This window comes from Temnothorax longispinosus, chromosome 1 (genome assembly GCF_030848805.1).
Source record: "Temnothorax longispinosus isolate EJ_2023e chromosome 1, Tlon_JGU_v1, whole genome shotgun sequence".
NCBI classification, from domain to species: domain Eukaryota; kingdom Metazoa; phylum Arthropoda; class Insecta; order Hymenoptera; family Formicidae; genus Temnothorax; species Temnothorax longispinosus.
This window is the reverse complement of record NC_092358.1, coordinates 17,300,501-17,321,222: the sequence shown is the minus strand read 5'-3', so window position 1 is coordinate 17,321,222 and position 20,722 is coordinate 17,300,501. Positions and strand designations below refer to the sequence as shown.

Below are 20,722 nucleotides of genomic sequence, written 5' to 3'. Positions count from 1 at the left end.
GGCAGGAGCTGCCGCGAATGCTCCGGCAATTAATTTTCGAAATAATCGCCGACAATTACATCAGCTGTCATCGCACTTGCAAACGAAAAGGCTGCTTTTTTATTTTTTTTTTTTTTTAAATACGTGATATAAGTTATTCACTGGAAACACGACTATTAAGTTGGCAATTATATTTATCTGGCCATGGTTATTTCGTCTTGTTATCTTGACGCGCGATCTATTCAATAAGAAACGAAGGTAAAAAGCAAAAAGTGCAAAGTGGGCTTAAATGCATGAGAGAGTTGAAATAATGTAATATTAATGAGAAACGGTACTGTGCGACGTAACATCAAGAACGACCTACTGATGACGACGATGATAAAAATGTTTGACGACGATATCTTAAATAATATTATCATACTTCTTCTCCAATTATTTTTCGTCATCAAAATTGTTTTCTCTTTATATCTCGTAACTTTCGAAAGTTATATTGAACTAAACAATATAAATCACAAAGTTGAATTGGCGCAACTAGCTCTTGCTTTTCTAATAAAACTGCTTTTCTAATTTTTTCTATTAGCTACTGCGCAATTATTAAAGTGAAATTGCATTCTCTTTTTGAAAATAAACTTCGAAAAATCAACTTAAATATCTAAACTTTTTCAAATTTTTATGTTTTTTGCTTCTTCTCTGAAATATGTTTCCTATCTACTCTGAAATGTATTCTTTCTCTCAATCCTTCAATTATTCAAACAATAACGCATTGCACGCTTATTGACACGTAGACAAGAAACATGCTTCGGTTCCTCATAAGGATAAGATAGTAAACGAAAAGTCCATATAATAAATATATTATTTATTTAATTTCTATATTATTATTATTATTATAATCAGTTGCAATATATTTAATCTATATTTACAAAGAAATGATCGAAACTGTCTCTCGTCGATTTTGAAGAGCTTTGGACGTATTTTAGAACAGCTAAAAATAAGAGACAATATCTTTTATATATGCTTTTTCGTACATTTTAGACATTGAAACAACTCTTCGAAGTTATATTTCTTAATTTCAATCAAATATTAATTGAAATTGTACAATATATGAAAAATTTTTTCTAGAAAAAATATATTTTACGTATTTCGTAATATGTATTTAGATATTTTGAACATATATTTCTTAATATACCTTCCGCTGCATTATTATTGCAATTGAGATCGAACCATTGAGTACTATTGTTTTAACCTTCAAACATGTAAAAAAACATATAAAAATATAGGTTTCTTTTATTTTTATGCTGTTTTATGATATATCCAAAGCCCATCTCAAAATCGATGAGGGACAGTTCCGACTATTTCCCTGCTCAATAACCGATAATATGTAACATAATGTAATCAGGATCTGACTTGGGTGAGACATGACAGCGTCTTTATCTGTGTCTTTGTGTACGATACTGCATGTACATGTGTGATTCTGTCGAATATATCTCTGTAAATGTACTTACATCGAATCAAAGGCACAATTGGTATTTTTGAACAAACAGCAAGTAATTGACCTACGTATTTCTCTGTATCGTGTATTTTAATCTCTCGTCACTTCTATAATCGCGACTGTATAATCTTTTAGATTTAATAAAAATCATCAATTCTAAGATGTTCAAATTGTCTCCAGGACTTTGGAAGAATGAGCGAATGGAACTATGTCGGCGAGAAGTGACATCGCAATTTTATCGTCAGTGTCATAGTTGTCTTCTTTATACGACTGCTATTCTAGAAATCGAGATAACGTGCGTCGTTTCGACGTAGGCCGGATCGTTTTTAGATATATTTTTCGCCAACGGTTAATATCGAGTGAGTTTACTACTCGAAAATCTAGATTGGCACTTAATTCGTTTCTATATTCGGCGAAATTGGATGTAAACCTTAAGGACCCGTGTAGTTTACAACGAAACGACGCATGGCTCTATTTTATTGACCGTCGTGGCGATGTCAGACGCGTTGCGCGTCTAGTCTGGATGCTGGTTCGGCTTAAACTTCAACTTTGTAGGGTGAACCTGGAATGTGATCGTCGCCCCATTTGACGATCACGATGTACTCGCCCCGTTCGCGCACTAGGTAACTCACGTTGTAGTTGTTGCGGCCCGCGTGCTTCACGTAGACTTCGTCGCACGGCCCTTTGGGCCCGTATACGCCCACATAAAGAATATTGTTACCTGCAATTACGGTATTAATCAGCGATTTAGATTTACAACAATATCGAAATATTATAGACAGTACAATGTAATCGGCAGACTATCTTAGTTGCTCAGTTGCAGAAGGAAGATTTTTAATCCTAGCTCGCCACATTCCGGTCCAGAATAGACCGTTGAATGTTGTTTTGTTTTCTTTTTCTTATAATAAGTTCAATAGGGGATCCTAAAGTGAAGGCTGAACTTCCTCGACGTCGGTAATGTCAACATTTCTAATTCTGTTTTCTTGTCATATATCTATATCTGTCCTTGTCTAACGAGAGGCATCTGTCTTTGTTCGATTACTGCGCCATCTCTTGCCACACGCAATATTGCTTATCCTGTCAACCTGAATGTGCTTTTGCACATATAAAAGTTATATAAAGTAATCTTTTTTTCTAGGTTTTCAATCTTAGATCTAATTGCACGATATTGTTCTTAAATGTTGTCCCTAGGTCATGCCGGTCTAATTTTGTGGATATTTATCGTGGAATTTTTGTACAAAGCAAATATTGTCGTCACGTATACCAAAAATTAACAAAAATATTAATTTTTTTTCGTTTTCGATATAAATTTGACCACCATGACCTAGATTTTGATGCGTACTTTAATTCTAGACAAGAATTTTGCATTTCTATAAAGTCAATTAAAAGATTAGTGCTAAGAAAAAAAGCCGGTATTACAGACGGCTTTAGGATCCCCTTAAACCTTAAATCATTTTCTTGACCTGATATTATCACAAACATCCTATTCAGATTCTGTATTTCTATTCCTATATTACAAGCTTAATATATTAGGTAATTAGGCTGAAAATGACAATGCGACAAAGTCGAGCAGTCTCACGGACCGAAGTGTGGCGAATTAAAGACTCGAAAATAAGTGTGACTAGCTAGAATTTAAAGGATTGTGATAGCAATCACATACCGGCATCCCCCGCGTTCACAGTAAATTGATTTTGCTTTCCTAGGTAAGCTTTCTTGAGACCCATGCCTTTACTCGTCACCTTGCCCGCGTCAGACTTGAACAATGGCAATACTGGTCCAGTCTGCTTGCTTTTCGATATCTTTTGCACGGTCTCGACGACGATTGAGCTTGTCTCTTGTGCACCTCTCTCCGCCAAATCCGCGCCTGGAATAGACAGTATTTACTTTCTCCAATGCCGTTTTCTGTTAAAATAACTTATAAATTATTGTAATTATTAGATTAATGTTAGAATAATTTATAAATTATGTATATACATTAAGGTTCCTGGGCTCTTTCCCGACATCTCGTGAGATGTGACGTCAGGAGCGAAAAATGTTGAGAATTGACACGTTGAGAATTCTTGCATGGCATTTCCAAATAAAAAGGTATTTGCATAAAATAACACTTCAGATCACTTCAGCACACTTCGAAAATACTCCGTGTTTAGGTTAGGTCTACCCCTTTCCTTTGAGTTAATAAAAAATCGTAAAATGAATGTAATACGAATCCTTGTCATATATATGCTCCTGCGCATAAGCCCGCATCGTATCACATTTCTTTTAGGGATATGTTGAGATGTTTAATAACTGTCAAGGGAAAGGGACTTCAACTCGGAGTATTTTTGAAATGTGCTAAAGTGATCTGTAATGTTATTTTAAGTAAATATCTTTTTATTTGGAAATACCATGCAAGAATTTTCAACGTGTCATTTCTCGCTTCTGACGTCACATTCCAACATGGCCGCGACGAGTACCCAGAAGCCTTAAATATGTTATAAAGAATACCCACCTGTACAAGAAACCTTGTATGGTGAACCCACGATGTGGTAGCCGTTGTACTTGATGCTGATATAGTAATCGCCTGGTACCAAAGGTGTATATCTGACCTTGTAGCCCTCTTCGACCTCGGTGCAATCCATGGCGACCTTGCTGGGTCCATCTACAGTGACTCCCAACGCTCCGCTACCGGCGTTGCACGTGTCGATGATGAAGTCTGTCTTCTGACCGGTCTTGATCTCCTTCAGGCCGTTGCCGTAGGCGTGCAACGCTGCCGGGTCGGCGTCCACTTTTCCAACTTTGACGCGATACGGACTGCCTGGTATGTGCACCCCGTTGAATTTGATGTGGATCAGGTGGATGCCGTTGTCCGTCGGCATGAACCTCACCGAATATGTGTCTCCATCGATATTCTGAATGAAGCAATCGTCCTGGATGCCGCTCGGAGACACGATCTAAAAGAATAACGGATAGATTGGTATCCGACGACTCGGCAAATCAGCTCTTATTAGAAATCTCTCAGCTAAAGTATCTGATGGTATCATATTGCTTTAAAAAGTATAAAGATAAGAATATTGAATTTTAAGTTTCTGGGGGAATTATTTTGTCATTATAAAAAAAGAGGTGTAATTTTATACTAGGTCCTTTTTTTCTTCTTAATATCTAAGAAGTATATTTTCCTTTCTCAACTTGCGCTTTCTTTCTTTTTAATAGGTATTCAAGAAATATATTTTTGGCAATTATGCATGTTAGTTACGACCTCATAAATTTCAACGACCTTGACATATATTGTCAAGAACCTCGTTTTGCCTTGTAAACAGGGGATGGGGTGGGGTGGATCTCGTTTCACGTGAAAAATTAGAAACACATGTGGAATCTTTTCATATTAAAAATAATCGCTATATATTTTGAATAAAATAACGAGCGACGGCTTTTGAAAACCTTTTGAAAATTACTCAGGGTCGTGTCCTTGACAATATATGTCATTATGTCAAGGTCATTGATATCGGTGAAGTCATAACTAACATGCATAATTACCATATTTTCTTTTCTTTTTTTCTGTAAGTTTTATGCTGTTCATAAATGTAAAGTTTCCTCTCGATATTGCATAATTTCAAATTAAGAATTTTACGATACTTGGCGTCTGAAGGATAAATACTACATGGTATCACACAACTTAGTGTTTTTTAAGTGAAATCGTCGAGCCGTAAAGAGCCGAGATTGAAGGAAATAAAACATCGCGACTGTCAAGCGAGCGCGACCACTAAGAGGAGCCGTTACGAGGATGACGGAGATGCTACCACTTTGTGTCGAAATCCTCCATGACTCATCCAGCTATGTGCATATGGCGAACAGTAAAAATACGTTCGCGGTCCCACCTACGCGGTCTGTTGCGACGACGGCGTTTCACACGCGCGCGAGTTATTTACGGCGCTCCTCCTCTCTTTCGCAAGGAAATGTGTCGCGGTGTGAGTTGGACTCGCGAGAATGTTACAGCCCCTCCGAGTCTTTGCGCTACCGACAAGGGAAAGGGCAGCTTTATACCTTCGCGTCCAGTTCACCCTTGGCGCCGTTCTTGCGCACCAGGAAGGTGCACGGCTTGTCAGGCTGCACTCCGCTCTCGGGGAATTGCGCGACCTCGAGCTTGTGCGCGTCGCCCATCGCCGGCGAGATGTAGACCTTATGCGGCGAGTCCGGGATGTGTTGATCGTTGAACTTGATTCCCACCCTGTATTCGCCTGGAAAGTAAGCACGACGATACGTAAATAAGTGAATTAAATAATGTAGACTTGCTCATCGCTTGTATGGAGGTTTTTTTTTTAATAATAAAATTGTGATTTCTAACGTTTATCGAGAAAAGAAAAAATATATTAAATATATTTTCTCGAAAAAAAAAAATCGATCTTTTTTCATAAAGATTATTTCATTCAAATAAAAATTATAACTTTTAAATGAAATAATAATCTTTGGGACAAAATAGTTTACAGCATATAATATAATTTCTAAAAAACTGAGATATGTATACCTATTAGGATATATGTTAGATTGTTATTTCACAATTAATATTTACATGGCTCGAAAATATTTACAGGATAGCTATATCGCGCGTTTTCTGCTTAACGGATCAGTAGGAAAGTTCGCGAGGATATCCGCCCAAGGATCGAACTAACCATCGCCTTCCTGAGATTCCTGCGGCTCGTTTCCGGTCAAGACGATCTGCGTAGTGGCTGTGAAGGTAGCCATCGACCCTTATACGACACGAGTTTCGCCGGAAGTGAAAGTCCAACGTTAAAGAAACGGGAGGAGCTTTTTGAGCGAGATGAACAAGAAGGAAATCGGGGGAAGTAGCTAGGAAGGATCCGGATCGAGAAAGGGGAAACGGGAAGCGTGAGAGGACTGAGGAAAAAGAAAAAGAGCAAAGAGGAAGTAAAAGGGTGGAGAGAAGAGAGGAAAGAGACGGAACGATCGCAGCTGTAACCGAAGGTTGGTCGCGTACCACTACTTTTCCTCGGGTCGATCCTGATCTCGATTCGTCGGCGAGCTTTCCCCCCCCCCCCCTCGTTCACTTCACCGCATCCCCGCGTTTCTGTTTTGCTCGCGCCCCCATGCCCTCGTCGATCATCCCCACCGTGTCCGCAGTCCGCTCCCACGGGGCCCAAATATAACCATCGCGTGCTAATCCGCGTCCAGCCGCGAGTAGCCAACTGCGGGGCCAAAATATGGATCCACCTTAACAAATATAGACGGCGATATTTCGGGAATCGAAGAGAGAGAGAGAGAGAGAGGGGGGGCGAGAGAGCTGGACGATCAACAGGGCGGAAAAGAGGGGTGAACGGATGGGTGACGACGGATCAACGAGCAGTCGAGCCGGATTCATTAACACTTTGTGAATAATCGATGTTGAGCTACGTTCGCGGCTACGGTGCGCACGTAAACTCAATCGTGCGTGAATATGTGACAGAGATCATCAATGGAGCTGTTTCAATGTTTACTTAAAGGAATTTAAATTTTTGAAAACTTGCAAACGCAGAGTCCATTGCATTAATCTAGTCTATCAAGTCACTTATAGTATACTGTGCTTATGGTACATAAAAGAATAAATTATATTTGAAACAAAAGAAGATATTTCTTTTCCTTCAATTATTATATGTACTATCGGTTATTTTTAAGGAAAAAGATAGTTAAAGAGAGTATCGAGTCTCATAGAAAATTTCAGAGATAGATTTAGTAGACTCGGTAGCATGCTGTTTTCATCGAGATCATAGAATTGTCGAATGTGGAGTGACGTTTCGCTTTATCTAGGAGGCATTCAAGTATTTAACTGCGCGATCAAATTCGCGCGTATTAAACCCAATGCGCGTCCACGTCACGGGTGATTTAGCACGCGCGGATATCGCCGGCGATCCATAAAATTTGTGCGGATAATTTTGGAACGCTCGTGAGTCACTCGGGCGACAGTACGCAATCGATTATGCGTGGCGAGTAATCCATCGCGGCACAAAGTACGCGTAAACAGTCAGTCGTTTAACAGGATTGATTTAGCAAACAAATCTTAGGGACTGGCATTAGTATCTTCTCGAGGCGCAAATCGTCTTTGCATCAGTCAAACAAGAATTATACGGCGCAAGCAGAATCGATGTTGGCAAATGTCCATCTTGCCGGTATATTGTAAACTTTATGGACACCTGAAATGACGGATTGGTAATTTCTACAATGTTGCAGTTCAGAATTAGCTCTCGGATACGTGTTAACTCTTACGCGCGTGCAATGACTTTAGTTGCGCTTTTCATAGAATTTTGCGATGGCCAAAACATCCGCGTCGAGACCATAAACAAGGAACACACTCATGACTTACCGGGTTCGTTAACGACGTAGATGACGTAACAGCTGCCATCCTTGCGATCCTTGAAATCTATCTGCGCCTTGCTGGGTCCCTCGACAGAGACGGCGAGAGTGCCCGCGCCCGCCTCCCTGGTCCAGATGTTGAACTCGCAGGGCTCGCCTTGCTCTCCCCTCTCCAGGCCGGATCCACCCGCGTGAACCCTATGGGCACCGCCGTCCCTGAGCGGGCCCACCGTGAACTGGAAAGGTGAGCCGGGGATGTGCATGGACTTGTAACGTACAGACACCGTGTGCACGCCCAGCTCCTTAGGCACAAACGCCACCGCGTAGATGCCGTCCTCGGCCTCCTTGATCTCGGCGTCCTCGGTGACGCCGCCGGGTGACGTGACGGTGGCGGCGAGGTCGAAGGACGTGATACTGGGTATCTTGAAGGTCAGCTTGCACTGGCTACCGACCTCGGTGATCGGCACGGCCTCCCGTTGCCTCTGGATCTTCTCCCTTTGTCGGTTGCTGCCTTCTCCGCTGACCTTGACGGTGAACGGCGAGCCCTCGACGTGGTGGTCCGCGAACTTGAGATTCATGATGTAGTAGCCGGGCTCGGTGGGCTTGTAGGAGATGTTCAGGGTGCCGTCCTCGTTGTCCTTGCACTGGATCTCGGCCTTGCTCGGGCCCTCCATCGAGAGGGAGAGACCACCGAAGCCGGCGTTCCTCGTGTCGATCGAGAAGTTGTTCTCCACGTGAGTCTTGCCCTCCTTCAGACCGGGACCGGAGACTTTGACCTTCTTCGCGTCACCAACCTCGCGGTCCTTCACGTCGATCTTGAAGGGGGAATTCGGTATGTGCTTGCCCATTCTCTTCACGCCCACGGTGTGCTCGCCCGCTTCGCGCGGCGTAAACGACACGCACATGTTGCCGCTGCCCGGCATCTTCTTCAGGAAACACGGCTCCTCCAGGCCGCTGGGTGCCGTAATGGACGCATTTAGGGACTTGATGTCGGCGTCGGATACCTTACCCGGCAGCTGCACTTCGCTGGAAGAACCTACGGAGATCTGATTCCTCTTGCGGCCCTCGCCTAAAAATGACGACGTTTAATATTCTTCATTATAAAAAGAACGAGATACTTGGAGTAACATGTATTAAAAATTGAGAATATTGTCGAAACACAATAATTTTTTATCTGACAGCCTGATCCCACAATTTGGTATTGATAAAACATACTTCGGAATAAATCGCAATGCCAAAATAATCCTGATGCACTCACCCGTGATTTTGGCGACAAAAGGACTGCCCTTGATATGCTTGTCACCAAACTTAACGGTAATCTTGTATTCTCCGGGCGCGGTGGGTAGGTAGGACACCGACACCGTGCCATCCTTGTTGTCGTGGCAGCTTATTTCGGCCTTGCTGGGCCCTTCGACCGCCAGCGAGAGACCACCCGCGCCGGCGCCTTTCGTTGAGATAGTGAAGTTTCCAGGTTCGCCGCAAACGCCGTAGACCAAACCTGGCCCATACGCTGTTACGTATCCACTCGCCAAGGAATCGACATGGAATTTAAAGGGAGACCCTAGCAACAAAATCGTATATTAATATAAAACACAGAATACTTTTTACGTAGATAATTGTATAGTTTTATTGTAAAAATTTTATATTTATATAATTACTCGCGAAATTATAATTTCAAACCAAGTATCGATGTATATATAACACGAGTTATTATAATAAATACTGTATTAAAAAATATTTTTTCTATTTGAGAGAGAGAGAGAGAGGGAGAGACAAGGTAATTGGGAAATATTATACTTAATGATGGTCGCGTGAAGTAAATTAATTTGTCAGACGAAGAGATTTATTATTAGCACAAATTGGCGCTCGCGAGATCCATTACACGGGGAATGAAATTTCATATAGCCTCTGTGTTTCAGGATCGTACGGATCGTACACGCGCATCGTACATTAACGCGGTTTATTCTTAGATGCTATGTGAATCTTCGTATGATCGATCGCGCCTCTCACGGATTGCGTAATCGCCGTTAATTTGCAAGATGAATGGATTTAACTTACCCTGGACGTGTTCGCCGTTGAATTTCACATAAATCTCATGGAGGCCCTCCTCCCTCGGCTCGTACTTGATGGATACCGTGCCATCGTGATTGTCCTCGATAACCGGCTTGTCCACGTTTCCGCTAGGCATCTTCACTTCGGCTGAAAACGAGTAGAGTGGCGTTCATCAGGCACGCCCCCAAGGACATCCGCGCGACATAGTTCCCTCGAGTGCGCCGCGATTGGTTGGCACTGGCGTATAAAATTGTAGCTTTCGCACCCAAACAAGATTTCATATAAAAAATAACTGCTTAATGTTTGTGTTTGTCATGCTCACCGTTTTCATATTCAAAGATACACATAAATAATATTCCTCAGAAATAGAAAGTCATATTTCTTGCCTCTCTCTCTAACATGTCCCTAATAATTAGGTTGAATCCGGTTGGTATTTACACTTTAAAACGTATGTCTAAAAAATTTGCAAAATCTTAAAATAAGATAAAAATAATAAGCTGAAATATTTTTCGGTCAGAGATGCGTATTAGAAAAAAGTTGCGTAACGGAACGTTGTGCAGATTTTTCACTAACAATAAGTATTTAATTTTTAATAAGTGTTCACAAATTCGTGATAGACAATACAAATTAATTTTTCAGTTTATACAATTACGAAATCTGATGAATTATAAACTGTTTCAAATATCGCTTGCCGTTTAAAATTAGTTGAGGATGAATTGAAAGGTCTCTTAAAGGTAAAACCTTTTTTCGTGTCGACGTAGAAGATACTCTGGAAGATGAGCGGCGCGAAATCGAGTCCAGGTCCTAGAACCTCCTGCTGGACCGCGCTTTTAGCGTAGCAGACCGGTCCGCGCTCGGCGTGATTGTGTTCGCTGACGAACACGCTCTTCAACCAAGCTCTATAGAAGGTCGATACCTCCTGCCACGTGGCTGGTATTTCCGTTAGCTCCTCGCCCCAAATCATCTCCAACGAGTACACTTCAAGATCTCCGTCGACGTTGACGCACTTGACAAACTATTATCGTGACTTGCGATCGTAGGATCGCACCGATTCTATTCCGAGTTCACCGCAAAGATTCAGATATTCAGAATAATCGCGATTTGTCAAACGAGAAAAAAAATTATATATTTATATTGCCAGGAGAATTAATAACATTTTTTATTTCTGTGATTATTAGCGAGACATTCATTTTGCGCGGGGTAGCTTATTTTAATTAAAAACGGTTTTACTTTTTTTTATTTCTCCTCGCAGACAGACCCTATCTTTATCTTACGCAGAGAGAATCAAGTTTAAAAAAAAATCTTACATCACTTCTAAATATCGGCTGAGATGATTCGATATAAGTGAAAGAATACGTGCGGAAAGGCGACACCCCGGGGATAAGATATCCCCCGAATAGATTGACGTTGATAAATCTTCTCCGAGTATCGGAACGCCCACGCTAAAAAAAAATTCGAGAATCTCCGGGTTCCGCGGAGTAACCGACTTAAGGGGAGACCGACTGACCCACCCACCGACCCACCCACTAACGGACACACCGACCGACTGACCGAAACGGTAACAATGTCTTCCGGCGTTCTCCAGGTGATCTCGTTCGCGAGGTCTCCAGCCTGATGGCGCCTGTCAGTCGACCTCACGTAGGCGCATCTCCGGCACGACTGGCGATCGTGGTGGTTGCACAAGCACCAAAGTCGGTCGGCGGCGAGGACGATGAGCTGGCCGTCGATCTGGCTGGGTGATTTTTTTTTCCAGCGTTAGCTATCGTGTCGCCTGTCACCGCTGCCACGTTTGCCAGTCTGCCTCGTCTATCAGACATCCTCGTCCCTCTCTTTCTCTCCCTCTTCAACGATCTCTCTCTCTCTCTCTTTCTCTCTCTGATTTCGTCTCTCTTTACGAAGAGGTCTATCCCTTCTATCGGCCGCGCCACACGAGAATCACACGTACGCAGGAATATTACCAACAGCGACAAACACACACGTATCCGTGCACGCATACACAATTGGGATAAACCTATGGAAGTATACGCACGCGCTAATCCGAGAGGATTCCACGGCTGGGTGGGAGGAAGCGGATGGTCGACGTCGCGGCGCCTGCACCTGGTGCGCGAAAATTTATGACACAGGTATATCGATGTGTGAAGATGCATTTTATATGCATGCATATATATAACGTTGCGCGCCATGCATGTGTGGTAAAGCGCGGTTCGCCGAATCGTGGATGGATCGGTTACATAGGCTGGGTTACGTGATGGGATCAACGCTGGACGGGGTCCGCGCTGATCGGGGTAAATTGGGAACGCGACGACGACGCGACCATCATTAAGCGCGGCGCATGTGATGACGTTATTGCCAGGTGCTCGGCATATTGCTTTTGATTGCTAAAGAAGAAGGATCGAGGTTGTCTTTGGAACGTGATACTTCTCGTGACGAGGACCAAATTAATAAATTACTATTATTATAACCCGACGAGAAACGTCTTACTCTTGAAAATGTCTTCTCTCTTCAAGTCAAAGTTTTTGAGAAATTTGGCAAATATATTTTTCAATGCATCACGAGAATAAGAAAAGATTTCTTTAACTCGTTAAAAAATTAGCAGTTACACTTTATATCTCGTTTTAACCCTTTGTTGCGCAAATTTTTCTGTTGAACATATTTTGTTGAATTTTCGTATTATGTGGGTTTTTGGGGATTTACAATCCTAATTGCAAATCTGAAATCAAAATTTAATAAATTAAAATGGCGGATTTAATATGGCAGCCAAATTGAAAGAAAATTAACTTTGGCTTATTTACGTATAAAATTTTTTATATACGCAAGAGTTTTTTAGGCTTCGGATTTTTAATTTACAATAAAAGTTTGCAAGTGTCAAATTCCGATTGTAATAAAATTTTATTTTAGAAGTGATAGATAAATTTAGATCAAAAAATAATTACACTACCGCTCAAAAGTTTATATATGTTATTCATGTACACATACAAATCTAAGGAACATAACGATATCAAATGTTACATAAACCAATTATGAAATATGTAAAACCATAAAAGAATTGCGAAGAAATAGGTATTCCCATATAGGGACACAAAGGGTGCAACAAAGAGTTAACAATGCAATAATAATATAATGACCTATTTTTGGTTCAAATAAACTTGAAGTAAAAAAGGAAAAAGTCGTAAAAAAATATTCTGTAAAGCATTCTTAAAATAATTTTGCATATCTTCCCCCGATTCTTTTGCATTCTTTCGTTCTCATCTCTTTACGGGGGGTTACGTAAATTGTTATCACATGGAAGAATCCCATTTTGATCCAACAAAATTATTTTCAGATCTGTATCTAGCGAAATTTTTGGATACTTCAGCAAAACCGTTCTTTCCGCGTAGAATTCTCAAGATAGACAAGACGGCACAATTTTGGCGCGTAACATCCTGGCTACGCTTCCGTGATCGCTGTTTCATTTACTATGAAGAAAGTCATCAAGCCAGCGAATCGGTTTCGCGCGCGTCGCGGCATTTAACACGCGCCACAGCCGTTATGATGAAGAGAAGCGGGTGTCGGCCGGGGTTTGACTAATTGCGAACAACAAGCGTGATGCGTTGAAACGTCTACCGTGCACAACATTATTCGCGCGCGTGCATCGTCGCGCGTCAAAAGTTGCCGGAGCTACCAGCGTAATCCGCCAGAAAATCACTGATCTGATTCAAAGTGATCTTTCATTCGAATGACTTCCGCGTCCCTACTTCCCGTATCCCTGAACTCGGGTAATATTAACGTCACGAAATAAAAGTAACATTATTTAGCTAGCTGGAAGCGGAAGAATGTTTGCACGAGATTGCAGCGGGCTTCCAGCAATGCAACAAGATGCTGATCTCTTGGCAAGTGGTGCGAACCACCGTCCGGTATCGAATCGCGCCACGGGTTCGTCGACCGGAAAATCGCTCCAGTTGATCTTCGCATGCCGGCGCATGAGGGAACCTGGACCGGTAGATGATGAAGAAGCAGACCGTGGACGTGGAAGGGATCGGGGTCTTTTTCTGGACCCCGCGCTATCGTCCTCCTCGGCCGCTCGGAGAATCTCGAGGCTCGGCTTTGGACCAACCGCAACAGCGCGACTACGGTGCATCCGGAGTCACTTAATCACCCAATATTAATATCGCGGACAGTGCGTCGCGTTTACCCGACATATATATACATCGTCCTTCCACGCCGGCTTGTCCAGGCTCGCCATATTTTTGGCAAGAAGGTATAGTGGATAAAGCGCGAATACGACGAATCCGTCATGTCTGTCATTTGACGCTTTCTGAACGCGCATTGGTCAACCGCGAAACATTACGTATAACTGAATTGCATTTACGCGTCGTCGCACGTTTATTTATCAAAGTAAGTTCGTCCATCAAGATAGGAGACTCTTTCGTTTATCTTATAACGTTGCTCAGTAACAGAAGCTTACCGTTGTTCCCTATTCCTTTGACGTTTAGCTATTTACTTAGCCAAGAAATTTATTTTATATATTAGAGAATATTTATTTAATTAAATACTATTAGCTCTTATTAATTAATTTATTAGTGATTAATTAAAGTCCAATTAATAATTAGTATTTTTTTTCGAAATAATTCTCTATATATTTTTATTTATCTAATAACGACAATTGGAGCATATTACGCTGAAGTACTTAATTTAATTTTCGAAGTGTTACACGAGACAGCATTACCGATCATTAATCAACTCAATTCATCAACTCATCAAGTACCTACAGCAAGTACGAGTAGTTAAATGCGGCATCGGTGCGCACGCATGATTAATGACGGATATATCCTTCGTCGTAATGTTAAGTATAAAGCGTTTAGGAATAATATATATATCCATTAATTGCCGCAAAAAGGAAGGAGAGGGGGAAGAAAGTTTCATCTCCATACAAAAATTTAAGAGCGCGTAAATCCGGTGTAGTAAACGCGCCGAATCCGTCTCTATGCGAGAATTCGGCAGTAGAATTCGCATCGTAAGGTCTCTCGACAGAGCAACGTGGCACGTTGCGCAGTAAAGTTCAAAATTTATTTCCGCGCGGCGAATGGGTTCCAGCCGAGATGTGTTTAACTATTGCTAGTTAAACTAATAATAGAAAATAGACTAAATAAACTAACTGCTGTGAAATAGTATATTGTGCACCAAGGGGCAAAAGTAGCGTTTTTCAGACGAGTATGAAGTTTACCGCCCGAGCCGAAGGCTCGAGCGGCAAATCACACGAGTCTGAAAAAGCTTTCGACTCGAAATGCACACGATATTTTTCACAATACCTTTACGGAAAGTTTTCCATGCCTTGAGAGAGGCGAGTGACCAAATTCACGCCAGGGCTTATTTTCCTCGGGAAGAAAATTGATACTTTCCACCCGGCATATAGCGGACGGAAAGTATCAATTTTCTTCCCTAGGGAGAAAAGTAAGCCCTGGCATGAAATTGGCCACTTTCGCCCCTCTCTACAGGCATGGAAAGTCGAACTTTCCGTAGAGGTGTTGTAAAAATATTATTTATACAGTTCGATCAACATTGAAAACAAGTTTGTTGTTCTATGTGCAATCAGTCGTATATTTAAAAGGACATCTTTCAGATAACTCGATTCTTCAAAAGGCAATTTTGGAGCGCGTTAAAAGATACTCATTTTTGAAAAATTATCAATAAAAAATCTTTAATCTTCTTAATCGGTTAGAAATAATAGAAATCATAATGAGATTTCTTCTCAGAATTTCCTCGCATAATTATAAATGTTGACTAAGCAGAAAAGGGAATATCAAAAAGAATACGCGATCTGGGCACGTATTATGGAACTTTTTGGAATGAATTCCGATCGGAATTATTCCGTTTTCCCTAGAAAAGACAATAGAAATCTAAGAAATAACTGAACAATTCCGATCGGAATCCATTCCGAAAAGTTTCATAATACGTGCCCGTACTGTTTCAATGAATAAGAGAATCGCGCGTCATTCAAAGTAGTGCAAGCTAATAATAAATCAGACAGTCTTGCAAATTCTGTCTCTCATCGATTGATAGCATTTTAACTAGGTTTGATTAATTTAAAAAATGTGTACTCTTACTGTAGTCATGTTCTTAAATAATATTCATAACCTTTAGGCGCAGTAGTATGAGGCAATGTTAAATCATACAGCGCGTTACGTTATTTCTTCCTAGGGCCTGAGCAGAATGGCTGGCTTGTAATTTTAAGACACTATTTTATGCTTTAAATCTTTCTTTTTAGCAATGCACAATAACTGCCTTGTGTCTCAAGTCTTACAAATGTTGACACTTCGTACACTCGTTTAAGACTCGAGGCATAAGACAGTATTGTGCGTTAAGGCCTGAGCAGAATGGCTGACTTAAACGAGTGTACGAAGCGTCAACATTTGTAAGACTTGAGACACAAGGCAGTTATTGTCCGTTGCTAAAAACAAAGATTTAAAGCATAAAACATTGTCTTAAAATTATAAGTTAGCCATTCTGCTCAGACCTTTACTGTGCATTGAAATTAGATTTACAAAATAATCTCCGTTTTCATGTGTGAGTGAAAAAAACATTACTAATACTTCGCACTTATTCTCTTATAAGAGAAAGCAATTTTTATATTTCTCGGTGTCCAACCAATCGTAGTGCATGTATTCAAAACTTATATCATTATAGCAACTAGTACTTTTTAGACAAATTTTGAAATAATGAGTAAAGCAACGTTTGAAAAATATAGACGAAGATTTTAAGAATTCTCGAAATACCAGCGAAAGATATGTTACTTACAAGTAACTGTGCCACCGCTCGCGAGAGGTAGTGGGATGGAGTTCAATCGGATAACGTTGAAATTCTTTTTCGATAGCTCCTGCTGGCTGCTACGCTTTGTGGTGACGGTGGAGCTCTCCTGTAGGGTTGTACTGCGCTGCTCGACAACGTGCTGATTTTGCCTCTGCTGTGTTTTGCGAGCCCGTTGAGTTTTGTGCGTGCTATGTTCCCGATACTCCTCGGATGCCTGGAAATTGTCGTTGAAATTGAGAAACCAGTTAACAACACTTTATTATAGACTACAGATATACTGCAAAGTGTGTTATTTTTACACGTATAAATGTTTAAAAATGACACATTGGAAGATCAAACTTCTACTAACATAAGAAAAACAAACATCGCGACGACGATCGTCAATAAACAGCAACTAGCTCAAATGTTATCTGGTAAACTCGATATATTGGTGGCGATCGTGGCGCAGAAAGATGTGCGCTGGTCTAACGAGCCGAAGATCCGAGTTCAAATCCGACCAAAAATCGTCGGTTTTTATTTGATCGCCACCTCTCGGAAGGGTTAAGGGGATGCTAAAGTGACTCAATTACCGACAATTACAGTCAAAGGTCTAATTTTGAAACGGCTTTATAGATCGCAAAATCCTTTTACAGGAGTAAAGTATAGGTACTAATGAAGGGTGGGAATGTAAAATAATTAGTAATAATTGAAAAAAATTAAAAATGTTGTTACCTCATTTTCTAATATAAACAGTTGTATAAGTAATATGTACGAAATGAAATGTTCCCACCCTTCAGAAGACGTGCACAAACAATAACGTACCTTTGAAATTGAGATTGAAAGCCTGGAATAAAAATGAGAGCTTCGAAGAAATTATAACCTATAACCATGTCTATCCTTGTCTATCATCATTGTCTATACAAGGACAGATATAGAATTCGGTCGGTAATACAAACGTCTTTAGGATCCCCTTAATGGCAACCCACTGAGAGTGTATCTCTAAGAAACCAGAAGGAAGGCCTCGGATTTAATAAAGGCCGAACTTCGTTCCATGGCTCGATCTTGAGCTGTAGTTAGCCGTTGAAGAAGAAGAGAAATTCGATTAATTTCTCGAAAAAAGAAGAAGGTAACTTCTCTATGACTAAATGATGACTAAAAACGTTGAGTCAATCTGACAATGTTTAGAGAAACGTGATTACAAAATTAAACTGAATAGAATAGTCATGTACCATTTCGCAAAATTCGCAATAGTTGTTGATGAGCGAATGAGCGCACACTGCAAATCCAAGTGTGTTATTTTTGCACGCATAAACGTTTAAAATGACACATTTGACTGAAGTTTTTTTTTACATATTTCTTGCGTATTAAAATACGTCATTTAACACGTTTATTCGTATTAAATTACAAGTTAATACATTTAATCGTATATTAAATGACGTGATTTAAAACGGAAATAAATGTGTAAGAAAAGGTTCAGCTGAAATAACACACTTGGACTTGCAGTGTAATTATAAATTTTTGAAGGAACAGTTTACTGTACAATAATTGACATTAAATGCACTCCAAGTACGTGAACGATTGCGTCGAAATAAAATATATCAGATCGAGGTTTGCCTCTTATTTTTATTTCTGCTTATAAAAATGCAGATTCAGAGATTGTGATTGTTAATAAAAATAAGTTTACGATGTGATGACGTGTCTCTAGCGACAATGGATCGCGATACCGCATGATCGATAAGATATTTCGGTGCTGGAACAACGCCAAGCATTAGAAAAAGCATTTTTTTTGCTTTTTTTAACGGCTAATAAAATTCTTGCAAAATCTTCGCAGGAAAGAGGAGTGCAGGAATTTTCGAAATCAGGAGATGGTGTGCGTTACATCTCATTACGATAAAATCTACGTATTTCGATGCTGGTCGCAAGCCAAAGTACGATGCGTGTAAAGAATTTATTATGTAACCGCGTTAGAATTATTGCAAAATTCGAATCATCACGGAAAGCCTGCATCTATAATGAATTTGCATTAAAATAATTTGCGATTACTTATATTCTACTGTATAATATAAACCACAGGTTACATTGTAAGTTCGAGTTTAGCAATATTTAAATCATGCCTTATTAGTTAAAATAATTTAGTTATAAAATAAAGCAATACTTAAATACCAATATAGCTTTGCAGAAAATAGTTATTATAAAAATCATATATGTTTGCTTAGCCTGTAAACACATGCTATAGGAAGGATCTCTTTATACTGTGTGTAATGGATTTAAAACTATATTAATAATTTCATCTATCAAGTTAAAAAAAAAATAAAAAATTGAAAAAAAAAACTGTTTTTTTTCCTAAAGAGGTATGTAAATAATATAGGATTTTATGTACAATATCGGAATTGTTTAATATCTTTTCGCAATATTTTGCAGAAACAAATTTTATATATTCTTCTCAATTAAAGATATGAAAAGGCTCGTCCAGGAGAATCGAATTCCTCAAAATGCCACTGTCAATTAAGAGGTATGAAATATTATGCAAAGCCTGTTGATCATCGAGACGCAATATTGCAGCTGAAACCAAAATTAGCTTTCAGGGAGATACTGAACGCTACATAAATAGTCGGCTTTCATGGTGCAAAATGCGAGACGACGATATCAAAGCAATATCACTATAAAATTTCCTTTTCCTGATTCCTACAAGAGAACATATCAGATAATCTGTTTTTAACAAAGAATTTATTACAAATGTTTCTGTATAAGTTTATTAAGTATATATATAAAGATGGGAGATTATTCATTACATATAATAAAATTTTTTACATGCTCAGTGGTCGAATTGGTAAAGATCCCGTCACGGATTGGAGGGAGGTCCAGGTTCGAATCCTGGCTAGGGTGATATTTTTCGCAATAAATTCTTTACAGTAATTTTTAAAGATTGCTTATTAGCATAAAAAAGTTAAATCAATTATCGATTTAAGTTATACGTTAAATTTATTTATTACTTGAATAACTATGTTTTAAGACCGACAAATAATCAGCTTTGAGTGGAAAAAGTATATAAATTCACACAAATATTATTAGACTACAATGAAACAGCCCGACAGAAGATGGCATATCTCTATTTACTTATCAAAATTTTTTAATTATAGATCCTACTAAGATGCTAATATTCCATAGAAAATCATTTTTATCATCTTGGATCAGGTATCACACATTGACATACATTGCCGGCCAAAATTTTGAGACCACTATAAAATATAAAAATATTCCAATTAAGTACTACTTAAAAAAATAGATTTTTTTATTTAAGAGTTAATACGCATTATATTTAGCATAGCTGTGATTAACATAGTATTGTTTAATTTCAAGAAAATGAACTAAATACAATCTGAACTAAAGCTTTTTCTCCAGAACTGAGCTATGGACTATTTTAGAAGATTTTTCTGATGAAAGAGTTTTTCGCCAGAAAAAATAAATATACTTTTAGCTGGATTAGGTACTTAGATTAGTAAAACAGTAATTAAATGTAAAGGTGCTTACTTTGTCGAAAAAAGTGTCTAATAGTCGTTTCATTTTATAAAAAATATTTTTATAGAATTTTAAAACATTTTATATTTTTCATTATAAAACAACAAATAAAATAATAAAAATATGTTAAATTACAGTGCTTAAGTGTGATTTCATATAGTAGAAATTTTCAATTAATGGTCTCGAACTTTTAGCCGATAGTTTCTCATTTTTATTTTTTTTAAATACTGTGTACGATAAATTGCAAAGAAAATTAAATATAACTTGTCGAAAGAGTGAGAACTCATGGAATGAGATTATATGTATATTCTATCAATTACTTCGCTCAAATCCGTGTTGTTCCTTAGTCATTCGGTTATCGCGATCACTCGTATCACTCACGTATCACTCACTCAGCCCGCAAACGAACGTGACCATCGCAAGATCGGCGTCATATTCTAAGTCTCCCGGAGGTCCGCGGGCCTTTCCTCTCCTTTTACGAAGGGTTGATTAACTAGTTGCGAATTCGTGTACCTGACCTGGCTATCACGCTTCGGCTTCACCGATTTACGAGGAAACGCCCAGCTACGTCGGTGGCCGACACGAAACTCGCGAGTC

The 20,722-nt window shown here is 39.6% G+C and overlaps 1 protein-coding gene and 1 long non-coding RNA gene across 11 annotated transcripts in view; one reads left to right on the top strand and one right to left on the bottom strand.

Moving 5' to 3' along the window:
- Positions 1 to 820: 820 nt before the first annotated feature.
- Cher (filamin protein cher) overlaps positions 821 to 20,722 on the bottom strand; it is a 55,879-nt gene continuing 35,977 nt past the window's right edge. For 6 of the 10 annotated variants that reach the window (XM_071777285.1, XM_071777314.1, XM_071777305.1 and 3 more), the window contains 8 exons: positions 16,616 to 16,841; positions 9,848 to 9,988; positions 9,048 to 9,350; positions 7,800 to 8,858; positions 5,489 to 5,682; positions 3,957 to 4,398; positions 3,129 to 3,332; positions 821 to 2,189 (listed from right to left, as the gene is read on the bottom strand). In XM_071777285.1, coding sequence (XP_071633386.1) covers positions 2,005 to 2,189; positions 3,129 to 3,332; positions 3,957 to 4,398; positions 5,489 to 5,682; positions 7,800 to 8,858; positions 9,048 to 9,350; positions 9,848 to 9,988; positions 16,616 to 16,841 — 2,754 coding nt within the window. In that variant the 3' untranslated portion in view covers positions 821 to 2,004. Of the gene's footprint in view, positions 2,190 to 3,128; positions 3,333 to 3,956; positions 4,399 to 5,488; positions 5,683 to 7,799; positions 8,859 to 9,047; positions 9,351 to 9,847; positions 9,989 to 10,582; positions 11,647 to 16,615; positions 16,842 to 20,445; positions 20,712 to 20,722 lie in introns of those variants that run through there. The other 4 variants (XM_071777330.1, XM_071777340.1, XM_071777338.1 and 1 more) reach the window with 4 other exon arrangements.
- On the top strand, positions 5,550 to 6,726 carry LOC139812553 (uncharacterized). Its single transcript, XR_011731889.1, has 2 exons — positions 5,550 to 5,689; positions 6,036 to 6,726. It is a non-coding gene; the product is annotated as an uncharacterized lncRNA (long non-coding RNA).